Source organism: Anolis sagrei, chromosome 2 (assembly GCF_037176765.1).
Source record: "Anolis sagrei isolate rAnoSag1 chromosome 2, rAnoSag1.mat, whole genome shotgun sequence".
NCBI lineage: Eukaryota > Metazoa > Chordata > Lepidosauria > Squamata > Dactyloidae > Anolis > Anolis sagrei.
Window position 1 is genome coordinate 20,960,117 of NC_090022.1, and position 26,476 is coordinate 20,986,592.

The following is a 26,476-nucleotide window of genomic DNA, read 5'->3' on the forward strand; positions in this document are numbered from 1 at the left end:
AAAACACATATACACAGACTGGGCCACAGCAACGTGTGGCAGGGGACAGCTAGTATATAAATAAAAATGTAATGTTCATTTGTGGGAGTAACATAACTCAAAAACCACTGGATGAATTGACAACAAATTTGGACACAATGCACCTATCAGGCCAATGAGTGACCATCACTAATAAAAACACTGGAAAACACAGCGGAAAAGACTTAAAAAGCCAAAAAAAATACATTACAACGTGTGTGCAAAATCACACACACAGAGATATACATGAAAACACACATATATACACATAAATAAAGGTAAAGGTTTCCCCCTGACATTAAGTCCAGTCGTATCCAACTCTGGAGGTTGGTGCTAATTTCCATATGTGTATGTACACAAATATATACACACACATACACACACACAAAACATATATACAAAGACTGGGCCACAGCAACACATGGCAGGGGATGGTTAGTATCTCAATATGATTCCGAAAGCGACTAAACCTTCTAGGGTTGGCCTTACAACTCTTGTCCATGTGATACTATCTTAATACTTTATTTCCATACTTACCAATTTGATTTTCAACAGCTTGAATAATGGACTATGGATTTGGAAAATGATTTGGACATGAGACCATGACTCGGCATTTTATATGGTTTTAATCTGTTTGATTAATTGATATGTGTTTTAGAAGCTTATATATTTGGATTTTTTATATTCTGATGAGCTGTGTTTTATTGTTTAGCTGCGCAGCTAAACCTTCAGGGTCAAGAAAGGGGTGGTAAAAATGAAGTAAATAACAACTATAAATAAATAATGATAATTTTACTATAACTTATAGTGCTGATCTGAATGCCCATGGATGCTGTTTAGAACATATCTAGTATGCTATTCCAATGGAACTGAGAAAAAGAGGTCAAACAGTCCATTTGGTATTTTTAAAAACAAGTTATTTCATTTTTTATTTATATTTAAATTCAAATCATTTTGTCCCACACAGAAAACAGATTCCCCCCTCCCGCTGCTGTGAAATACATGTACATACATAAAAAATATCCCTTGATGCCCCCAACCCAACAATCCCTGCCACGGAAGTGCCACGTCCCTTTTCCATGGCCAGAAGTTTGTTATTTCAAGGCTTTGGCAACCAGCTCGTAAGCTAATTCAATTTCTTCATCATCTGGACAGGTGCTGGCAAATTCCTCACGAGCATAAGCATTTTTGAGATAGCGGTGGATGCCGCGGAATTCCTCAGGGATGGTAAAGTTACGGTATTTCTTGCAAACCACCTGTTGGGATTGGTCCAAAAGAGAAGAGAACAGATTATGCAAAAAATAGTACTAGGTATGCCAACTGGCATGATTTGTTACAGAACAAAATCCTGTAACATGTTGGATTATTTTACTTCGTTACTTCTATGACAGTGGTTCTCAACCTGTGGGTCCCCAGGTGTTTTGGCCTACAACTCCCAGAACTCCCCATATCTCCCTTGAGGAAAGACTCAGCAGGGGTTGGATGTGTAACTAGCCCCCTTTCTCCAAAGCCAAAAGTGGGTAGCCAGTGGCAAAAAAGTTTCAGATTCTGGAGTATTTCAGATTACCAAAAAAAAAAAAAAACCAAAAAAAAAAAAACCCCTGAGACTCAGCCTATACTCTTTGGAAATTAGTTTTCTAGCTTCCTAAAGTAACATTCCATTTTTATCATATGTGTATGTATGATTTGATATGAATGCATTAGCTTATTTGTCTATGTCTGAAAGCTCTGCTTTGCTATCCCACAGAAGCTGTCCAAATGTCCAAGAGGCACCCCCAAGCAGGACATAAATAGCCCTCTATTGTAGAAGTTCCCAGAAAATGCTAAACCGAAAGGCACATATCTTCTAAAGGAGGAAAGGAGTTCACCTTGACAATGTGCAGCTTTGGCAGCAGATTGCAGTCGGCCAAAGTGAGTTCATCCCCATCAAGGAATTTGCGGTTGGACTGGCCCTCATCCTCAGCACTGTTCTCATCCACCTCTTCTGGGAGTGGTGTCACCAAATATATATCCATAACCTTCAATGCTTTCAGCAAACCTTTCTCGAGGTCTACATAATGAGGGGAGGATAGGGTGGAGGGGAGGGAAGGAGGAGGAATACGTGGAACGAATGAAAACTGAAGGGACAACGCGTAACATCTGAAAGTAGTAGTAACAATGCTGGAAAAGGAGCCAATGGGATTTAAGGTGAGAAGGCAATGAAATTGAAGAAATAATTGGAAAAGAAAAAAGAATAAATGAGAACACAAGAGAAAGAACAACTTCAATGGTCAAGAATTTTAGGGACACATTTATTACTTTTGGGAAGACAAGATACGTGTATATTACAACTTTTGGCTTTTCATAAATAGATAGATCGCAGATCCACACACATTTTGGTGCCTCAAATGTTAGTGCTGTTTCTGGGTATATTTGATGTGCTGATTCCAAAAATGGCACCAGTTTTCCCCTACTAGTTTTTGACATACAGAACATACGCCATCTAGCAGTGGCCATCCGCTCACTCATAGAAAATTATGATATCCATGACTAAGAAACAAGAGCTGGTGCAGTCTTTTCAATGGGATTTTCTGAATCAGCACCCCAAATAACCCCAGGAGCAGGCCTAAAACACCAATAAATTTTGTTGGGCTTTGCTATAATATAAATATATAGTAAATTAGAAGTGTAATAAAGATAACACGTAACATAAGCTTTAATATATATATATCTCATATCATCTTTTCCTGTAGTGTGTAGTGTTGTATTTCATGTCCAGGGTCATTTGTAAAATCATAGGATCATAGAGTTGGAAGAGACCTCATGGGCCATCCAGTCCAACCCCCTGCCAAGAAACAGGAAAATCGCATTCAAAACATACCCGACAGATGGCCATCCACCCTCTGTTTAAAAGCCTCCAAAGAAGGAGCCACCACCACATTCTGGGGCAGAGAGTTCCACTGCTGAACAGCTCTTACAGTTAAGAAGTTCTTCCTAATGTTCAGGTGGAATCTCCTTTCTTGTACTTTGAAGCCACTGCTCCGTGTCCTAGTCTCCAGGGTAGAACACAAGCTTGCTCCTTCCTCCTTGTGACTTCCCCTCACGTATTTATACATGGCCCTCATCATGTCTCCTCTCAGTCTTCTCTTCTGCAAGCTAAACATGCCCAGCTCTTTAAGCCGCTCCTCATAGGGCTTGTTCTCCAAACCCTTGATCATTTTAGTTGCCCTCCTCTGGACACATTCCAGCTTAGAGTCAACATCTCCCTTTAATTACAGTGTCCATAATATGTAGAATTTGTACATGTAAGTTTCCCTTATTGCTTTTTTTTTTTTTGTAGATGGAACTTTTTGAAACTATTTTTAAAAGGGGGAAAATAGCTAATGGGGTGTGAAGGAGAAGGTAATTAAAATTAAGAGGTAAGTTAGAAAAGAAGAAGAACCAGTATGGACAAGAAAAAAAGAAGAGCAACAGTTGACAAGAATTTTAGAGACAGGGAGAAACTGAGGGTCACAAAAAAATCAATATTAGGTAGCAGGAAGAGCTCCACTGCAAATTTTAGAAAAAGAAAAGGGCTGCCAATAAAAACAAAATTATTGGGACAGTAATACTTGAATGAGCTTTGAAATGATGGAAGGGAACCTGAATGAAGAAAAGTATCAAGCTTGAGAGAAAAAGGATAAGAACCAATTGTTGATAAGAAACTATAAGGGAGAAAGAAATGGCCATTAAAAACCCTAAAAGTAAAACCTGCAACAAAATATTGCAGCACAGAATTATAGATGAGCCAGCCACCAAGCCATGTTCTTGCCCATTCCAGTGATTCCCAAACTGTAGTCGTCCAGGTTTTGGACTTCAACTTCTAATAGCCCTAGCTGATTTGGCCAACCATCAGGAATTCTTGGAACCGAAGTCTAAAATACTTGAAAAACCAAAGTTTGGGAACCACTGCTCTATTCCATCCTCTTCAACTTTTTTTACCCCAGGTTGTTGTAGGTTTTTCAGGCTGCATGGGCATGTTCTAGAAGGTTGTGAGGTCTGTTGGAAACTAGGACAATTGGGTTTATTTATCTGTGGAATAAGGTCCAGGGTGGGAGAAAGAACTCTTGTCTGTTGGAGCTAGGTGTGAATGTTTTAATTGGCCACCTTGATTACCATTTGATGGCCAAGCAGTTTTCAAGGTCTGGCTTCTTACTGCCTGGGGGAATTTTTCGCTGAGAGGTGATTAGCTGTCCCTGATTGTTCCTCTCTGGATTTCCCCTTGAGTTTACCCCAATAGAACCCCCATCTTCTGTTTTCAGTAAGCATGCTCACACCTCGCTGGTGTGGGATTCTTGTAGATGTGGTCACCTTTCTTACAGATTTTTTTTCTATTTCTCATAATTCTGCAAACACTGGGCTTTCCTCTGGCATGCTAATGCCTCCCCTTTGTTCATGGATCATCTCTCAGAAAAAATAAACCAGTTAATTTAGCTAATACCAGATAAGGATCCAAAATGAAAACTGAACTGGAAGGTGAAAAAGGACCAGGGGGGAAGTGGAAAGGAGAGGCCAGAATGGCCAATGAAAACTAAGCAAACACTTAGTGAAGCAGATGGTGAGTTATAGCCAATAACTAAGCAAGACTGAAGATGTCCAACCACAAGACGTAGGGAAATGAAACAGCCAATATAAAGAGAAAGATAGCATGAAGGCAAATGTTGAGAAGACAACATTTGCAAGAGACAATAAATCAAGATTTGGGAGCAAAGATACTTACTAGCATTGAGTGCTGGGTTTGAGTTCTTGATGAAAGCAGAGAACCTGGCAAAGATATCAAGTCCAGCTGTGTTGGACTCTGGATTACGGGCAGCCAACTTGGGGTACCTATAGAAAAAGAAGCCGAAGTCCATTATAAGGCAGCCTCATTTTGGTGGTGGCACCTCCTAAAACATCTAGAGATGAAAATAGCCCCTTTCCTAAAGCTTCATTTAGTTCTTACTTAGGAGGGCACAGAACTTCTTCCAGAAATTCTTCAATCTTGTTAGTGTCCGTATGGACCTCTGTCCCATACATCAAGAACGGTAGCTGTCCTCCAGGGCAGAGCTTTTGTACTGTCTCTGTCCTCCTACAAAGAAAGAGAGGGAAACAATAGTATTGTTTACACATATACAAGGGATGTTGGTATTAAATGGAAAGATACTAACAAACCTAAAAAGACAACAATATCTATGTAGTCGTTAACGTGAAAGAGAAGACATCTCATGAAGCATTAGATATATTTCACCCACCTTTTGGTGTCAACTGTGGTTACATTGAAGGTCACTCCCTTGAGCCAAAGGACCATGAAGAGCCTCTGGGAAAAGGGACAGTTCCCAATTTTGGCTCCATCACTGCCAGCCTGGGGAAAAAAAAACACTAAGGTTCATACATTTCATAATTCAGGAGACACTAATCTCTTATGTTGTAATAAGGATCCAGTTCTCCAAGTAACACAGTGCTCTATAGTACCTTATCTCCTCCTACAGGATGGTTAAGTGGTAATAACAATGGGACATTCAAAGTATGTCTTTAATTAGAAGGTATTCCAGAGGAAAGAACTAGCAAAACCATCTCTTGATCATTCTTTGCCTAAGAAACTCTTTGAAATGGATGAGATTGCTGTAAGTCAACATCAACAGGTAACTTAGTGTTTTTCCTTGTCTTTCACAAACAACTGCAATAGCAACCCCTGCCTCCTAGATGTAGATATTACCCTTTCCCTGACCTGGAAAAATGTCACAGATAGTAGTACTTACAGTCTCTAGAGTTTATTGTTTGGGGATATTGCTAAAGCTAGACTTCCCATGATGTTTGTGGCTCAGCTCCTTTTAATCCCTTCTTTCATGTATCTACATCCACCCCAATTCTTCACAAAACACCAAAGCAGGACTTTTTTATAATCACAGATGATTGAAATTCAATAACAGGAAACAAACCAGAATAAAAAATTGTAGGAAAAAAATGGAAGAGGTCCTGCAGGACTACCAACTAGATCAGTGGTTCTCAACCTGTGGGTCCCCAGGTGTTTTGGCCTACAACTCCCAGAAATCCCAGCCAGTTTACCAGCTGTTAGGATTTCTGGGAGTTGAAGACCAAAACATCTGGGGACCCACAGGTTGAGAACCACTGAACTAGATGAAGATGTCCATATTATATTGTTCCACTATGGGAGTAATTCTATCATTGGGCATTAGGTGGCAAACTTTCCTTGGTTTTAAGTATACTCAACGTCTAGGAAGGGAGGCATTGTTACTACATCTGTGGAAACCTGACCCTTGCATTGCCCTCTGTATAGATGCTAGTAAAAACACAAGTTGTTTATTAACAGGAGAGTTTCCTCTGCAGGCCTTTAAGCAGCTGTATCTTGGCCTTCAGTGCCCTTGACTATTTCCTATGCTAGCTAGAGAGTCTGGGAGTTAGGGTCCAATAGCTTAGGAAGGTCAGGGTTTGAAAAGGAATGAAGTGCAAAAGCAAGGAGAAATTTGTAAGCAGAGTTGTACTCAATACAAGAAGACAAAAAGGAACAGCCTTAAATAGTGATTTTTAAATATAACTTTTTATGAGATTTCTTTGGTAGTTTTGATATTATGTTATTGCTGTCATTAAAAAATGAAATATAATAGAAGACTGGGTCCTAATTTACAAACTCCAGCATGTTAAAAATGCACAGCAAAATGGAAATCAGAAGGAAAGTGGAAGGTGGTGAAAGGAAAGAAATATCCCTTGATGTACAATACAACCTCTGTATTTATAGGGCATACCTTTCTGAATTCACTGCGGAAACTGGAAACCTCATAACAGAAAACCCTATTGAAATCAATTATTTCTACCATAAGTCACCAAAGATTGAGATTCTCAAAATTGCTAATATTGGAGGTATGGTAAACTTCTGAACAAATCTTGCATTGAAACCATGATAGTTTGCCTTAGGGTTGGCACAGAAATGACTTGAAGGCACATAACAACCCTTATTTTTCTACGTTAGGGTAGCCCAAGGGGAAAAGACTCTTGTGCCTTTAAAAGTTGTAGAAAACAGATTTCAGAATGTGTTGCTTGTTTGCTGGTTGACATGACAAACACCTGTTGAAATCCTTTTATTTCCGCCACCCTTAAAGGTTCCCAAGCCCTTTCCAGTTTTCACTCTGGCAGCTCCAATCTCTGTAGCATTCCACAAGATGTTATCTTTTTGAGCAAGCCATCTCTTTCAACACCACATCTCTAGTTCCCTTTAAAGCAACACTACAACTTCCCAAAAGCTCGTAGATAAAATTTTCACACAGGATTGGCAAGGAGGTGGCTGTGTTGAAGGTTGTTAAGCCTTTTGATTTATAAACATCACATACTAGTGTGTGTGCCCAGCATTTCCTGAATATGCATATTATAACGGGACCATTCATAAAATCATAAAGCATCTCAGCACAGATTAACTCAGGTTAATTCTTTTCTCCACGCATACAAAATACTCTGAATATAGGATTCTGTTAAGAACTGATGGCCCAAATTTGGTCATCTTAAGAACCCCTTTCTCCCATCTCCAGCTGGCTTCCATCTCTGCCTATCACTCTGAGAAGACCTCTCTTATAACACCACAATGGAAACTGGTGACACTTTACTCACCTCCATTGGTCATCTCTTCCTCTGAGGTAGACTTTCAATCTATATACTGCCCTCTTGTGTTTGCATCTGAATTCTGCATATACACACACACATCTAATTGTTTTTGAGATGTATCCCAAAAGAAGTGGATTTTTCTACTTGACATCCAACCGCTATTTTAAATTGGATAATGAAGGATACGTGTATCAAATCTGACCAAGATTCATCAAGCCATGTAGAAGCTTTCATGGAACACACACACACACACACACACACACACACGCATACTTTAACTTTTCTATATATGAATATACAAACTTTATTTTTACCAGCCCAAACTTCCAAAAGGATATATTGTCAACATTTTTTTTAAATAGAGAGCAAAAAGTTGATTACAAAATGTTACAATTGTATCTACAAAATGGCAATTTATCTACTCAAAATTCCAGATACTTCATTTCATTCCTCTTTGTGATGATGCGCGGTCATCACTGATTTACTTTGGATCCTCACCTCCCATCATTTATATTTATTTTTTAAAAGTTTCATAAAAATCAGTAAATTTTGTTATCTAGACACACATCTAGAAGCTAGAAACCATGGATAATAGCAAACCCTACCAAAAGGAACAAAATTCTCAGGAATTTGTCAGAGTCCTGCTGGACAACCTAGAGAAGTATTTGGAGTAAGCATTCCATAAAATCACTTCTATAAGAATTGTCTAGGCCTTCCACCATAGATCTTACCAATCAGAAGGTTGACAGTTTGAAGGCCAGGTTGGGGTGAGCGCCCAACCTTCAGCCCAGCTTACTGTCCCATCTAAGCAGTTCAAAACCAGCTGCGAACTGTGAGTAGAGAAATTAGGCACCCCTCAAGCGAGGAGGTATTTTATGGCATCATAAAAGAAATATCAGAAAATGCCGACAATCAAAGAAAGGAGGAAGTCTGTGATCAAGGCTCTTCATCACAGAGGATGGAGCGACAGCATCCCCCGTGGCCAGAATTGAGCACAACCTCCAGGACATAGAAGTTGAGGAAAAAATGTCGACATAATACCTCTATCTGTTGTCTGTCCTGTCTAACGACATTGAATATTTGTCATTTATGTGTTCTGTGACCCGCCCGGAGTCCCCTTCGAGGTGAGAAGGAGAGAACATAAATGCTGAAAATAAATAAAATAAAATAAAATAAAAGTCATTCATTGGGTTTGCTATTATCCAGTTTCCTGTTTTGTGGTAAGTTCTGCTGGAAAATCCAAAAATTCCTAGATATTTTGTTGGATGTGGAAACAACTATGAGTGATGGTTCTGAATTTTGGGATAAGCCTTCAAGTGGCTCTAGAGTAGTGGTTCTCAACCTGGGGTCCCCAGATGTTTTTGGCCTACAACTCCCAGAAATCCCAGACAGTTTACCTGCTATTAGGATTTCTGGGAGTTGAAGGCCAAAAACATCTGGGGACCCCAGGTTGAGAATCACTGCTCTAGAGGTTCAAAATGTTCTTGTTTGCTTATCCAAGGGCCTGCTCTGATCTGGTAGTTTCATTTCACATTTATTATTGCTGAATAAAAGGTTTTTTGAAACACATCCAACTGCTCTTCTTTTGTGTTGTGTAGAAACTCATCTCTATTTTTTCCATGTTATTTCTGCCTCTGGTATCAAAGGTTCTGTCACAGACGAAATGCCCAGATTTATTAACAGAGGCACACCTTGCCTTGGATTATGTCTGTCACTTGCCATAGGATAATTTGGGGGGGGGGGCATTTTGGGGCATTTTTGAGCTCTTGAATGAGCAGTTCTACCTGCTTGCCACATAGCTGTCAAGGATTAGGAATCTCCTGGGGTAAAAAAACAAAACAAAAAACCAAATAAAAACCTTAATTCAGCACAAATATTGTTAAATGCACAGAGATTAAACCCAGACATGGAAATTAAACCCAGACATGGCGATTAAATCCAGAATTTTAGGAGATAATTGCTCACCGCCCTCTGTCTTAACAGATAAATCTGTCAGCTTTGTTTTCTTACCCATTCAGTTTTCTCCCCAAAATCATGCCTCCTGCATATGACGAAATTGGAAAATATCAGCAAATCCTAATCCAAAACCAACTGAAATTAAATTCTGGCTCATTTCTAGTCCCAGTAATTTTGGCAGGGAAATCCTTGAACCAAACCAAATCTGAGTTCTCCAACTATTTCTGCAGCAAGTCAGCACACCTAAGAACATTTATGGATGGGGAGACAACTCCTCTTAGCAACAGTCACCACTGAAAGGAGGGACCATGACATGGCAAACGGTACAATTACTGTGGAAACAGACAGACCCTACAGCCACTAATCTATCACTATGGAAACAGACTGCTTTTCCTCCGGTCTGTTGCCACAGACTCATTTTCAGACCGCCAAGATCCGTTTCCACAATTGAGCAACCATTGCATCAGCCAGGGCACGTAAAGTAGATAGAACAGCATTGCTATGGAGATGCCCAAACAAAATGTTTCAATCAATCGTAAAGCTTCAGATTGCTACCTCCGTAATTTGGACAGATTGTACCTCTTATCACCAGCACTCCACAAATAAATATCGACTGACTGCCCCTGCGGGCAGAGAAAATATTTGCCCATATCTTTTTGAGAGGGCAGGAAAAAAAGTGTGCGGAACTAGGTTCTCCAAGAAACAAAAGCCATACCCATTACAGTCAACTCTCCACATTTGCTAGAGATAAAGGCATAGGGGTCCCTGTGAAAGTTATTTATTTATTTCATGTCAAAAGCATTGCTTAAATAACTATAAAATTGATAAAGGAAGCACGAGCGGCTAAATAATTTTAGACCAAAAATGGGCAGCGGTGACCACATTGTCTGTAGCTTTAAACCATTTTTCCTCTGTACATGAGGCAGGGTATTATGAGCAAGCATACAGATGCAGAGTTGTTTGTTCCACTCCACAATCGCACAAGGTGGAGGATTCTTTTAGGTAGAACCATTTTGTCAGGTTGCCTTTTGATCTGCCCACTCTACTTCTGAGTCTGCTCGGGGACTTCCAAGTTGCCCTTTCTTGGTTTGACCCTGGAGGAAGACCCACATTGGGGGGGGGGGGCATCCAATTGGGACTTCTTGGTTTAGCTGCCCAGAGGGGTGCTCTTGCTGCTACTGGAGGAACTTTAAGAGGAGAGGTATTTCTCATGAAGCTTTTCCTTGATTTGAGTCTGCTGGGAGGAGGCTGATAGCCATGCAGAGGACAGCTTTCACAGTGTTCAATTTTATTTCTCACACAGTTAGCAACTTCCCATCACACATTGGGGGTGGGGGGCAATGCCAGCTAGCTTATGGAGTCTATCAACAGGTGTAGGTTTGAGTCTCCACCTTAAAGTCTCCACCTTAAAGATTTCTCAAACCTACTGACACAGTCTCCCTAATGAGTGAAAAATAACAGGAGGAGGAGCCCACCAAAGGCCTACATCAGGGGTCCTCAAACTAAGGCCTGGGGGCCGGATGCGGCCCTCCAAGGTCATTTACCCGGCCCTTGCACAGGGTCAACCTAAGTCTGAAACTTCTTGAAAGCACACAAAAACAACAACAATCCTATCTCATCAGCCAAAAGCAGGCCCACACATCCCACTGAAATACTAATAAGTTTATATTTGTTAAAATTGTTCTTCATTTTAATTAGTGTATTGTTTTTAAGTGTTTTTTGCACTACAAATAAGATATGTGCAGTGTGCATAGGAATTCATTCATGTTTTTTTCAAATTATAATCTGGCCCTCCAACAATTTTGGGTACTATGACCTGGCCCTCAGTTTAAAAAGTTTGAGGACCCCTGGCCTACATAGTCTACTGGTGTCCAAAAGGGTTGTCGAACCAAAAACTGGAGGCAATTCTTGTCCCTTTAATGGTTGTGGAGAAAAGATAATTTCAACAGGCATAGCTTATTACCCAGTTGCAACAAGGCACATAGCTCTCACGGGGAATTTTTGCGGGAGAAGTTGGTAAGCGGAATCAAACGAGCAGTGCCAGTCATGAGTAGCTCATTGACTGGCATTGTGGTGAAGGTTAGAGATGAGCGTCTTCGTTCCATTTCCCTCCAAGTGCAAAACTTGCACTGTAATACGTTACCTAAGTGTGAAGGGCATGAATGCCGCTGCAATTCATCGCGAGATCATTTCAGTTTATGGAGAGGACGGGGAATTTTCATACAGCGCGAACTTTGCACTTGGAGGAAAACAGAATGAGGATGCTCACCTCTAACCTTCACCACAACGCCAGTCAATGAGCTACTTACGACTGGCACTGCTCGTTTGCTTCTGCTGGCTTCCCACTACATGGCGGTAATACCAACTTCTCCCACAAATATTCCTCATGAGAGCTACATGCCTTGTAACCTTACTTTTTGGATAACCCTCATATAATACCTACTGAAATTCCAATGGTTAAAGAAACAGAGGTCCTCTCCTGTTTTCATTCCAACATCTCTACTGCCCAGTCAGGTGTCTACAAGCAGGATATGAGCACTCTTTGCTCCCAATATCTTGCATTCCCCAGTAACTGAGGTACTGTATTCTACTACTAAAAGTACAGATGCCCTGTTTCTAAGGTCTGGGAAGGGACCTTTTCCCATTACCATTACAGAGCTATTTATTGAGGGCATGGGACAAAGTCTTCTCAGTGGTTGCTCCCAGTTCTAGAATTTCCTCTCACAGAAGATTTGATTGGCCCTCTGTTTGCTCTCTTTTTTTCCACCAAGCCAAAAAGCCCAAATCTTTTTATTGAAGCAGACCTTTGCCTCTTAACTCCATGGAACAGAAGAGCCTTTTAATGGAGTATGTTATGCATTTATCCCCTTCACTGAGTTCCAATATGTTCTTAATCTTTTTCAATTTAGCATTTTAACACAATTGTTTGTTTAATGGTTTTTCTAACTATGGTAAACCTTCATCTCTATGGGGAATATATTCCAGAACCTATGCTGGAAACAGGAAACCGTGGATAATAGTAAACCTGATTGAAATGAACAATGTCTGCCAAATGTTTCAATGGAGTCCCCCATCAAGAACTTAAGACAATTCCGACCAAGGTGTTGATCGTCACACAGTCTCTTTGATGGTTAACGTATCCTTCCTGCACATCTGGATTTTCATTCAAGCACAGGAATCTCTGGATGGAAAAGATATTTGGCATCCTAACAACTTCACTTACTTTGTATTTATAAATCATAGCATATGTCTAGCTTTTACAGGCACAAAGAAAATGGGGAAAAAGTTTGGACAATACTTGTCAAAGGCTCAAAAACCAGAGAATGGCATTAATCAGTGTTCTTATTCACATCCCAGATGTCTCCCCATTATCCAACCAAGTCGCAGGTTCCTGAGGTCCACAGCCTGGACTCAGCGCTGATGCTTGATGCTCACGTGTCGGTGGTGGCTGGCAAGACCTTTGCATAATTAAAACTTGTGCACCAGCTGCGACTGTACCTCAAAAAATCTGACTTGGCCACAGTGATCCACACTTTAGTTACATCTAGAATGGACTACTGCAACACACTCTATGTGGGGCTGCCTTTGAAGACAGTTCAGAAACTGCAGTTAGTGCAAAGGTCGGTGGCCAGATTACTAACTGGAGCTGGTTATAGAGAGCACACCATGCCCCTGTTAAAGCAGCTTCACTGGCTGCCAATGAGTTTCTGGACCCAATTAAACATACAAGTTATTACCTATAAAGCCCTATATGCTTCGGGTCCAACCTATCTTCAAGATTGCATCTCCTTCTATGAACAGGCATAGGCTTTAATATCTACCGGGGAGGCCCTCCTCTCGGTCCCACCCTGTCCGGGATGAGAGTAAGGGCCTTCTTGGTGGTGGCCCCCTGGTTTTGGAATACCTTCCTGAGGGAGATCAGGCTAGTCCCCACCCTCCAAACCTTCCGCACACAATTAAAAACCTGGCTTTTCCTTCAACCGTGTTTACATTCTCTAATAATATATATGAGGACCTTAAGATTCTTTATTAGCACTTTATACTTCTGAGATCAAATACTGTTGTTTTATCTACAGAAACTGCTGTATTTTATTGTTTTTACCAGGCATTACTGTGAATTTATGATGTTATGTTGATTGTTTCATATTTTTCTTTTGCACTTGTTGTATTTTGAGTGTTTTTGAGCCACCCCGAGTCTCTTTGAGAGATGGTGTCAGGATATAAATAAAAGATTATTATTATTATTATTATTATTATTATTATTCTGACACAAAAACACAGTATGTCACATCAAACAAGACATATATGCGGGATTTTGTATCACAAGTTGAAGACTTCCCAACCGTCTAGGACTGTGTGATGTATTTTCAAACAATGTGCACAGATTCAAGTTAGGTGGCCTCTTGCAGTTGACAGATCGTGATTTTGTCAATGTTTATTGTTTACATATACCAGCTGAGCACTTGTGCCGATGACCACTGGGGCCACCTGTACTGGTTTATGCCAGTACAGGTGGCATAAACCGTTGAGTCGTTGTCATCTTCTTCTTCTTCAATATTATTATTATTAACATTATTATTATTATTATTATTATTATTATTATTATTATTATTTATAATTACAATTGTTTCTACTGTTTGCTTTTTTCTTGCAATATCAATGAAAAATAGATTTTACCTACAGAGTCTGAATTCTCACAGTGCATAATATAGACAGTCCTAGGAGTAGATTTCCCAATCCATCCATATTCTGTGATATTCGTACCTTTATTTTTGCTTCATTTTCTCTTAAACTGAGTTTCCCAACCCCTTTGTGTTGTCTGCCAATATGTTCCACCCTAAATAACCATCGGTTCCTTTAAGTGACCAAACTTTCCTGCCATAGCTAATTATTCTTATTATAACCATGACCTTTCCTTTTTCAGTGGTTTCCTATTTTCAGTTTTTTTAAAATAACTGAAGAAACCTCATCTCTCTGGTTGCTCAGAAACAAAATCACAGACCCATACATGGAGAAACTATGCCCTTCCTGGGAACAAGATCAAGCAAGAATGAGCCATAAAAAGTGATAAAATTCAGCCGGCATCCAGGGAAAGGAGGCATGGGCGTGAACGTGTGATTGAGAGCAGCAGCAAGGATGGGAGTTCCCAAGTTGACGTCATTCCAGATCTTAAAACTTTGCAAGTGAGACGGCTTTCAGTTCAGCCTTCAGAGGACTAGCAGGACATTCCACTGGAGGCAGTGAGGAATCACACATGCACTCTGCCCTTTTCCTTATCTTTACATTCCAGTCTTGGAAAAGAAATATGTCTTTTGATTCATGCCAGAGCCACACCTAAAGAACCCAGAAGGTGTGAGGCACACACATAGTGGTGGTTTCCGTGCCAGTGAGGCAAAGGAATCTGCTTTGGTCTTTTGTCTGAACTGTAAAGGGTTAATTTAAGGCATTCAACCTTTCCCACAATATATTCCTCTATCCAAGGTGATGAACCCTTTGGCAAAGGTATTGAAACAACTTTGTGAGCTTAGTTCAGCACTGTAAATCATTCCTCTAATCATGAGCTGAGGTGCTGGCTGAACTGCTGACCTGAAGGTTGGCGGTTAGAATCTGCAAGATGGGGTGAGCTCCCATCTGTCAGCTCCAGCTTCTCATGTGAGGACATGAGAGAAGCCTCCCACAGGATGGTAATACAACCGAGCATCCCCTGGGCAACATCTCTGCAGATGGTCAATTCTCTCACACCAGAAGTAAATTGCAGTTTCTAAAGTTGCTTCTGACATGATAAAAAAATTCATTCAAAGTTCAGGCTGAAACTTAGAATGGATTCACCACTGCATTGACATGGGGCCCACCTGCCACTACTGCATAAACATACCCACTCTAAATATTGAGATATTTCTACTACCCAGAACTCAATAATCCCGTCCTTCATTTTTACTCATCAAACCCTCACCCCTGAACAATTTTAAATTCTGCAAGGTGCAGTTGTGGGTCAAATACATGCTTCTCCTAAAGCAAAGTCTTGGAAGAGCAACACAGGGATGGAAGGGACCTCATAGGCCACCAGTTCCCTTGCTCAAAGCATATTTCCAGCTAACCATCCCCAGCAGATAACTCTAGTGCTTGGGACGGGGCAACCTGGCAAGAAAGAGGCTACATGCAGAGCTAACTTGTGGGTCCCCAGGCCTACAACTCCCAGGAATCTCAGTTAGTTTACCAGCTTATAGGATTTCTGGGAATTGAAGGCCAAAACACCTGGGGACCCACAGGTTGAGAACCACTGCTCTAGAGACTCTTTTTGAAGCTATTCGGGGAAGGAGACTCCACCAATGCTCTAGGCAATTGGTTCCAATGCTGAATCACTGGTACTGTAAGAAGTTTCTTCCAATGTTCACTTCAAATCTGCCTACCTGTAACTTAGTATCTTCTCTCATGTCCCTGCAATGGGGAGCTGGAGCTGACAGGGGGAGCTCATCTGCACTTTCCCCCAGATTCGAACCTGCGACCTGTCAGTCTTCAGTCCTGCCGGTGCAAGGGTTTAACTCATTGCCCCACCAGGGGCTGCACTTACACAAGGTGAGGAGATAGGTTTACACTTCCCATGCTACTGGCCCTGACTACACAGACCGTTTAATGCAGTTAAAAGTCAGCTCCTATAAAAGCATGGGAACAAAAGCCCTTAACATACATCAGTGCTCTGTAGTTTTTTTAAGCCTCATCCAGGCCTCCAACTGGATTTCCTATGTAACCATCTGCCCAGAAAAGCCACTTTCTTCAATACCAGTTTGAAACTGCATTAAATCTTCAGTGTAGATGAGGGCACTGTGATGGATTTTTTTTTTCTGTTTTGAAGCACCTCTTCCAGATTCAAGGCTCGGGACGTGGCAACCTGGCAAGAAAGAGGCTACATGCACAGCTAACTTCTCTGCTTGGCAGCTCAGGGAGCTCCACCCTGGTGTGATCTGAAGTGTACACAAAGACTTGGACCTAATGCCCTGCTGGGTCTTAATATCCGTAAGCATGGAGGAGCCTGTCCCAAGTGCTGGGAGAGGAGGGGGAACCTTGGTCACAGGAGTATGTCTCAATGAGAGGTCTGCAGTTGCTAAATATAGTCCCAGCTAACAAAAACTAGAATTGCCGATTTCGGTCTCCCTTCAAGTATTGCATGCACATGCAGAGAGAAGCAAAGTTAGGGAGAAAAGACAGAATCCACCTCTTGCTTCAACTTTCTTCTTAAAGGCTAGAATTCTGGCACCTTTCCCGACTCTAACTCAATATTTATGTATTTACATTTCTAACCAGGATGAAAGTTCAGAGTAAGGAGCAGCTGAGCTTTAAGTGCACATAAAACAACCTCTTGTTAAAAGGGGCAGCAAACTAAAACAGAAGAATGTGGCGACTGTTGATGTTGTTTTGAATTGCTATCAAGTCAACTCTGACTTATAGCAACCCTATGAATGAGAGAGACCTCCAAATCAACCTATTATTATCAGATCTGGTCAGGTCCTGCAAGTCTGGGGCCACAGCTTCCTTGATTGAGTCTATTGGGAGTAACACAATCTTTCTCTTTTCCAACTGCCTTCCATCTTTGCAAGCAATTAATGAATCACAACTTTTAATGACATGTCCAAAGTATGACAGTCTCACTTTAGTCCATCATGGTTTCTGGAAGAACGTGGATCTGATTTGCTCTAAAACCAATTTATTTGTCCATAGCATCCATTGATCCTCCAACACCATGTTTCAAATGAGTTCTCTTCCTATTAGTCTTTTGCATTCTCCAGCTTTCACAACCAGGCAAAGAAACTGGAATCAGAAATTCAACAGCAAGGACATAGGTTCCAATCTTCAAAATCTCATGGCACAACACATACGTGTCAAACGTAAGGCCAGCAAACCAAATTGAGCCCACCACATCATTTTATGGGGCCCTCCAGATGCTGGACTACAACTCATGTAGTCCTCATCATTAGACATAATCATTAGAGCTGATGGGAGTTGTGATACAATAACACCTGGAAGTCTGCAGTTTGTTCTGCTTAGTCAGAAAAGTGTGGTTTGCATTTTAATACAAAGTTTGTTCATATGATGTCTGGCTTTAAAATGTCACTGGGTTTTTTGGGCTATATGGCCAGGTTCTAGAAACATTCTCTCCTGACGTTTCACCTGCATCTATGGAAGGCATCATCAGAGGTTGTGAGGTCCTCAGAGGTTGTGATGGCCATATAGCCTGAAAAACCTACAACAACCCAGTGATTCCAGCCATGAAAGCCTTCAACAATACATTTAAAATGCCATTTAACCTTCCCCCAATCTCAGATCCAAAAGTACTGATTGGTTGCAATTCCCATTATCCCCAGTTAGTATGAGAGATGTCAAAGGCTTTCATGGTTGGAATCACTGGAATATTGCAGAAAAGAACATTGTGGTGGACACAGAGGGACACAGAGGGACAATAATGGGTTTTTACATAGTGGTTGGTGCTCATTAGTTTTCACCCAGTTTTGGTTTCCGGATGGTATTAAAAGACAACTTTCATACCTGGGTTGTTGTAGATTTTTTGGGCTATATGGCCATGTTCTAGATGCATTCTCTCCTGATGTTTTGCCTGCATCTATGGCAAGCATCCTCAGAGGTTGTGAGGTCTCACAACCTCTGAGGATGCTTGCCATAGATGCAGGTGAAACGTCTGGAGAGAATGCTTCTAGAACATGGCCATATAGCCCGAAAAACCTACAACAACCCAGGTATGAAAGTTGTCTTTTAATAACATCCGGAAACCAAAACTGGGTGAAAACTAATGAGCACCAACCACTATGTAAAAACCCATTATTGTTGTCCCTCTGTGTCCACGGATTCTCCGTCCATAGATCCAGTGGCCTCCAAGAAGCTGATGTGGCCATCAATTACTATGAGTTTGACACCCTGGCAAAATGGATGTGTTAGTCTTTAAGACACCACAATGTTCTTTTCTGCAATATTCCATTACTTTGCAAACAGTCACATCTCCATCCTATTCCAGTTCCAGTCTCTTCCATGAAAACTCCAGAAAAAAACCCGACTGCCTGAATACACCACATCCGAGCACAAAATCTATCAATTGTGCTTTACTTCTCCCATCCGCATAAAGTCAGAAAAATTCAGATCAGCTCATAAAGACAACTATTAAAAATTTAGCCTAAGGCAATGCGAATTATACAGCTCCAATTGGCAGAGATCTCCCAGATATTGCAGCAAGCTTGGGCAAGTATTTGATGTCATTCTTAAGGTGATCAAAGCATGGTCAAAACATGAAAATGTTATGTTTTGGAATATCATTTCCAGAATCCCTTAATCTGCACAGTTATTGGGGGATATTTTTTTCAAAGTGTGAATATAAGGCATTCAAAACAATGTTTTGCTCCATTGTACATTTGCTAAGTTCACTTCCAGATGAAGACACTTTGCTCCTGAAAGCAAAGAACAAGAGACCTCACTTTGCCTACTTACAGGGAAAGTAAAAAGCGACCCATTGCTGTATGTCATAAATTTGTTTGCTTATATATTAAAATATTTATAGCCCATCCTCTATCAAAAAGCAATGTAAAATAATAAATAATAGCTTTATAATATTAAAACACATGAAATAGTATATCTATGGAAAACCAGAAAATTAACGCTGTTTAGAACGATTTTCAGTAGTACAATGGGTTGCTGTGAGTTTTCTGGGCTGTATGGCCATGTTTCAGAAGTATTCTCTCCTGATGTTTCACTCACATCTGTGGCAGGCATTCTCAGACGTCACTGATGTGGGCAAAACATCAGGAGAGAATGCTTCTGGAACATGGCCATACAGCCCAGAAAACTCACAGCAACCCAGTGATTCTGGCCATAAAAGCCATTGACAACACAATAGTACAATGGTTCCTCTAGATGTTTTGGACATTAGCTCCCAGAATTCCTGGCTGTTGGCCGTATCACTGGGGCCTTCTGGGACCTGAAGTTCAAAACACCTGGAGGACTAAAGTTTGGGAATAATTGTAGTAGTGCAATAATGATAACACATATGCAACCTGGATACAATCAGTTAGGTTTATACAACCCAATTTTGACTTGGCACCAAAATAATTCTAATGTGGATGCCCATCAGATCTCTAATAATTCCATTACTGAGGTGCCACCACAGAGAAGGTCCTCTCCCATCTCCTACCACAATGAATTTCTCTAATTAGTGAGACCCAGATGAGAAAACTTCTAGATGATTTGAATTCTTGGGTAGGACTATGGAGAGATACTCCTTCTCCAGCTATTTAGGACTTGAAATGTCATCACCAACACCTTTAATGTAGATAAGAAGCACACTGCCAGAAATGTGGTTCCTTCAGAACTGGTGCTATATGGCACTTCGCTGGTGAAATAAAAATATGGGTCTGAATTATTCCAAAACAAGGGACATTAACTGCTGGTGCATATGATATTCCCACAGTAGTGATGCTAGATCTCCTGTTCCCCAACATAACTCATTTCTCACCATCATGAGGCAGTCGAAGGAACAATTCACCTACTATTGCTACAAGAGGCAGAGAAAATCTAGTTTCCACCCCTCTTTTTTCCTGCCCTGAGGCATGCTAACATATAAAGGTCTGTAACTTTTGGAAAGAATGGTACAGTTGATGCAAGATGAAGCTTGCCAAAACTCCCTTTGGAGACATGGCACATGTTTTCTCCCCCAATCAAAACCTAATGGATCAGCAGAGACTCAACTACAGGAAGCATAAGGCAGAGGAATGGGGAGAAATGAAAATACAGGAGACCCTGAGTATTAATTTTATTGGTGACTGCTAAGAGAAAGCAGACTGCTTCCAAGAATACAGGTCAGTTCTTGGGCAAAACAGGAAAATTTGTAGTTCTGCAAAATGTATTTCGACTGCCAACTTTCAGCAGTCATTGCCATAGTCATATGCCTTTCTATTGTAGAGGGCAAAATGAAAGCACTGTTCTTCCACCAAGTAATAAATATGCCTTTTAAAATTATGTTTGCCTTCAATCCCCATTTTTTTTTAGCTTTGCAGAGAATGAGACATTAACAATAGTTCAGACTCAGAACACTGACATTTGCGATATTCACATTTCCTTGGTAACTTCGCTTGTCCTTTATCTTTGAATGACTATACCATAGTTCTAAAAGTCCAACTAAATTTTATGTCATCCTAGCACTAGTAATTTGGAGACTGAAAGAACAATTCATTGGGAAGGAGGCTGGCATATTATGGAGGGGTTCTGGCCTCATTTTGCTCCACCTGATCAGCACCTGATCAGCACCAACATTAGAGACCTGATCAGCACCAACATTAGATCATGCGAGTTGCAGTCTGTCACATCTGGAGGTTCACAGGTGGGCTGTCTGTGACCTAAAAACATAAAGCTAGCCCTGGTGCCTTCTTTTGTTCTCTTCTTTACTTCTTTGCCCTCCAGAAACCACTGATATTCCCACATAATGAAGCTCCTTCATTATCCCACTCAGCAGATCCTCCCAGTACATAATACAGGTTGAGCATCCCTTATCTGGAATCCAAAATATTTCAAAATCTGAAATTGTCCACACAGGTGGCTCAGAGAGTGACACCTTTGCTTCCTAATGCTTCAACATACCAAGTCCATGACATGCAAGTATGGAGAAGAGCAAACCACAGACCACCTACTACAATGCAGCCTGAGTACCAACTTTGTACATAGTGTGAGACCTACTACTAGTTCTTTACATTATAAATATAAATACTCTCTCAACTTGATTACTTATGTTAATGAAATGTATAACAACTCTTATTCTCTAAGACAATTGCACAAAATATAGATTCACAAGATTGGAAGACATCCAGTCCACCCGATTCTGCCACGCAGGAAGACACAATCAAAGCACACCTGACAAATGGCTATCCAGCCTCTGCATAAAAACTTCCATAGAAGGAGACTAACACATCACAGGCACACCTCAAATACAGTTTTATAAGCATTATGCAGCTGTAACACACAAAGGGAAAGTAATATATTCACACCACACATATATATTCTTTAAAAATTCTGAGAGTGTACATCAACCATATTTAAAAACAAGAGCATGTTTATGACTTTATAGTACCCACGTATGGGTGGATCAAATAATTACTAATTATTATTTCAAGAAAAACCCACACAAACATCACTGTCATTATGGTTTTGCTTTATCCGAATAGTCTTGGGTGCACCTTGCAATTTATCTTGTATCCAAGTAGACTCAAATGTAATTAAGTCCACATGATGCCTCCTCAATTCCCATCTTGAGAAGTTCCAAATGGAGGAGTGAGGAGATTAGTCCCTACTTGTTCTCCTTTCTTTCGGGCCTTTTCTTTTGTGTCACAAAATGATGTACTAGAATTCTGATATTCAAAAGCGATCTCACAGATATTTTTGTTAGTCTTAATAAAGGTATTAGGAGGTAGTTAGATTTCACAAAAAGTGTTGGAGGTAGTGATTGCTGTCATTTTAGCTAGAACCTGGACAGATTGAGATTACTCTTGAGATCTGTCATAAGAGAGTGAGAGGTCTCTAGATCAGTGGTTCCCAACCTTCCTAATGCCATGACTCCTTAATACAGTGACTCCCAACCATAAAATTATTTCCGTTGCTACTTCATAACTATAATTTTGCTACTGTTATGAATCATAATGTAAATATCTGATATGCAGGATGTATTTTCATTCACTGGACCAAATTTGGCACAAATACCTGATGCACCCCAATTTGACTACTGATGGGGTTGGGGGGGGGTTGATTTTGTCATTTGGGAGTTGTAGTTGCTGAGATTTATAGTTCACATACAATCAAAGAGCATTCTGAACTCCACCAAGAATGGAACTGAACCAAACTTGGCACACAGAACTCCCATGACCAACAGAAAATACTGGAAGGGTCTGATGGGCATTGACCTTGAGTTTGGGAGTTGTAGTTCCCCTACATGCATACAATGCATACAATGCATGGAAGTGGAAGAAGACAACAGAATAGGAAGGACAAGAGACCTCTTCCAGAAAATTAGAAACATTGGAGGTAAATTTCAGGCAAAAATTGGTATGATAAGAAACAAAGATGGCAGGGACCTCACAGAAGCTGAAGAGATCAAGAGAAGGTGGCGAGACTATACAGAAGATCTGTATAGGAAGGATAATAATATTGAGGATAGTTATGATGGTGTGGTGAATGAATTAGAACCAGACATCCTGAGGAGTGAGGTTGAATGGGCCTTAAGAAGCATTGCTAACAACAAGGCAGCAGGAGACGACGGGATCCCAGCTGAACTGTTTAAAATCTTAAAAGATGATGCTGTCAAGGTGATGCATGCCATTTGCCAGCAAATATGGAAAACACAAGAATGGCCATCAGACTGGAAAAAATCAACTTATATCCCCATACCAAAAAAGGGAAATGCGAAGGACTGCTCCAACTTCCGTACAGTGGCCCTTATTTCTCATGCCAGTAAGGTAATGCTCAAGATCCTGCAAGGAAGACTCCAGCAATACATGGAGCGAGAGTTGCCAGATGTTCAAGCTGGGTTTAGAAAAGGCAGAGGAACGAGAGACCAGATTGCCAATATCCGCTGGATAATGGAGAAAGGCAGGGAGTTTCAGAAAAACATCTACTTCTGCTTCATTGACTATTCTAAAGCCTTTGACTGTGTGGATCATAATAAATTGTGGCAAGTTCTTGGTGGGATGGGCATACCAAGCCACCTTGTCTCTCTCCTGAGGAATCTGTACAAGGACCAAGTAGCAACAGTCAGAACTGACCACGGAACAACAGACTGGTTCAAGATTGGGAAAGGCGTACGGCAAGGCTGCATCCTCTCACCCAACCTTTTTAACTTGTATGCAGAACACATCATGCGATGTGCGGGGCTGGATGAATGCAAAGCTGGGGTGAAAATTGCTGGAAGAAACATTAACAACCTCAGATATGCAGATGACACCACCCTGATGGCCGAAAGCGAGGAGGAGCTGAGGAGCCTTCTAATCAAGGTGAAAGAAGAAAGCGCAAAAGCCGGGTTGCAGCTAAACGTCAAAAAAACCAAGATTATGGCAACAAGAATGATTGACAACTGGAAAATAGAGGGAGAAACCGTGGAGGCCGTGACAGACTTTGTATTTCTAGGTGCAAAGATTACTGCAGATGCAGACTGTGGCCAGGAAATCAGAAGACGCTTACTTCTTGGGAGGAGAGCAATGTCCAGTCTCGATAAAATAGTGAAGAGTAGAGACATCAGACTGGCAACAAAGATCCGCCTAGTCAAAGCCATGGTATTCCCTGTAGTCACCTACGGATGTGAGAGCTGGACCTTAGGGAAGGCTGAGCGAAGGAAGATTGATGCTTTTGAGCTGTGGTGTTGGAGGAAAGTGCTGAGAGTGCCTTGGACTGCGAGAAGATCCAACCAGTCCATCCTCCAGGAAATAAAGCCTGACTGCTCACTGGAGGGAAAGATACTAGAGACAAAGTTGAAGTACTTTGGCCACATCATGAGGAGACAGGAAAGCCTAGAGAAGACAATTATGCTGGGGAAAGTGGAAGGCAAAAGGAAGAGGGGCCGACCAAGGGCAAGATGGATGGATGGCATCCTTGAAGTGACTGGACTGACCTTGAGGGAGCTGGGGGTGGTAACGGCCGACAGGGAGCTCTGGCGTGGGCTGGTCCATGAGGTCACGAAGAGTCGGAGACGACTGAACGAATGAACAACAACAACAACAACAAGTTCCCCTACATCCAGAGATCACTGTGGACTCAAACGATGATGGATTTGGACCAAACTTGGCACGAATACTCAATATGCCCAAATGTGAACAGTGGTGGAATTTGGGGAAAATAGACCTTAACATTTGGGAGTTGTGGTTGCTGGGACTTATAGTTCACCTACAATCAAAGAGCACCCTGAACCCCACCAACGATAGATTTGGGCAAAACTTCCCACACAGAACCCCATGACCAACAGAAAATACTGTACTTACTGATGGTCTTTGGCAACCCCTTTGACACCCTCTCGCGACCCCCTCCCCTGGGGGTCCCAGGCTGAGAAACGCTGCTCTAGATGGATTCTTACAGTGTCCAGAGATGGGGAAGATGACTGTATGGATTCCATTGCATTGATGACCTGCTTTAAAGTTTGATAGGTCCAACTGGCTGATCACCTTGCAACTAGAATACTCAGCCAGAAAGGGTTTTGATCCAATCCAGCATGTTTTTCCATTTTGTAGTTATAAATCTTGAATCCTGATGGAGATATCCTTTTATATTTTTATGGCCCTTCCATTCTTGAACACCTAGAAGAGGTAGTCAATCAGGTGCCCTGCAGAAGATTTGAAACCTAGTATCCCACAACTTCTCAGAACATGTCAAGAGATGATGAGAAAGAACTGGAGGTCACCAAGGTAAGGAAGACAAATCTTGTCCCTCTCTCCTGGTTCAAAATGTCAGATTGAAATCTGCTCAATCAGAAACAAGAGTGCATCCACTGGACTAAGCCACAGCCTTTGGCCCAATTCAGGAAAGATGCAGAAGCAAATGAAACACCAATTCACAAGTGTTCCCTCCCTCCACATAAAGGGCCAGAAATCAAACATTAAACAAGGAAAGAGAAACAGAAAGAAAAAGTAAAGCTCTTTTGGAAATAATGGTCTTGGGATCAAAGAACAAAGCACATGGTTTTATATTCATTTGTATTGCATGTAATAAACACAACTGTGTTTATTACATGCAATACAAATAAATATAAAACCATGCACCGAAACTAGAGAACTTGACTTCTTTATTGATCTTAGTTGACGCACAACATGAAACATTCAATAGAATGTGGGTTCAGTAAGCTGAAATTACGGCCACTAGGACTTGGGGTGTCTCCAAGTGTGGGGTTTTTCCTCTACCTTTGTGGATGTAACTTTTGCAGTTTTGATTATTCACAGATTTGATCTATGTGTTCTCTCCAGGAATCCTTAGGTCCTCTAAGGGTGATTCCATAGGAAGTTGGCCACAGAGTTGTGCTGAAGGACAAAGACATTCCTAATGGAGAGATGTTTTCTCAGGTAAAGAAAAAACTGTTTTTATATTCAGTTTTTCCACTTTCATGGGCAACTTCCACAAAAGCGGAAGGCTCTTCTGGGTAACCAGGTTATGACCAACTGCTTCCTCCTTAAGGGGCCACAGTGGCACAATGGGTTAAACCCTTGTGCTGCTGAACTGTTGGCCTGAAGGCCAGTAGTTCAAATCTGTGGGACAGGGTGAGCTCCCATGGATAGCCCTAGCTCCTATCAATCTAGCAGTTCCAAAACATGCAAATGTAAGGAGATAAATAGTTACCACTTTGGTGGGAAAGGCATAAGATGCTCCAAGCACACATTTTAATTATATGAAAATAAATTAAAAGTATTAAGTACAAAAACCAACAAACATTCAGAAAAATGTATCTTTTAAAAAAAAACCCCATAACTAAATACATTTAACTACACCTGCTACTAGGAGCTCCCGGTGGCACAGTGGGTTAAACCCCTGAGCCGGCAGGACTGAAGACTGACAGGTCGCAGGTTCGCATCCGGGGAGAGGCGGATGAGCTCCCTCCGTCAGCTCCAGCTCCTCATGCAGGGACATGAGGGAAGCCTCCCACAAGGATGATAAAAACATCAAATCATGCGGGCGTCCCCTGGGCAACGTCCTTGCAGATGGCCAATTCTCTCACACCAGAAGCGACTTGCAGTTTTTTCTCAAGTCACTCCTGACACGACAAAAAAACAAACAAACCTACTGCTAACTAAGCTCAAACTAACTACCACAGCCTTATATAGTTTATCAAATCATTCTTCTTCCTCAACTAAGAAGTTGAAAAATCACTATGTTA

General features: G+C 41.2%; 1 protein-coding gene across 1 annotated transcript in view; it reads right to left on the reverse strand.

Moving 5' to 3' along the window:
* Positions 1-913: 913 nt before the first annotated feature.
* Positions 914-26,476, reverse strand: part of CLIC1 (chloride intracellular channel 1) — a 56,609-nt gene continuing 31,046 nt past the window's right edge. The window contains exons 2-6 of the mRNA XM_060759415.2: positions 5,268-5,377; positions 4,979-5,104; positions 4,757-4,863; positions 1,887-2,068; positions 914-1,274 (exon numbers count right to left, since the gene is read on the reverse strand). Coding sequence (XP_060615398.2) covers positions 1,113-1,274; positions 1,887-2,068; positions 4,757-4,863; positions 4,979-5,104; positions 5,268-5,377 — 687 coding nt within the window. The 3' untranslated portion in view covers positions 914-1,112. The remainder of the gene's footprint in view (positions 1,275-1,886; positions 2,069-4,756; positions 4,864-4,978; positions 5,105-5,267; positions 5,378-26,476) is intronic.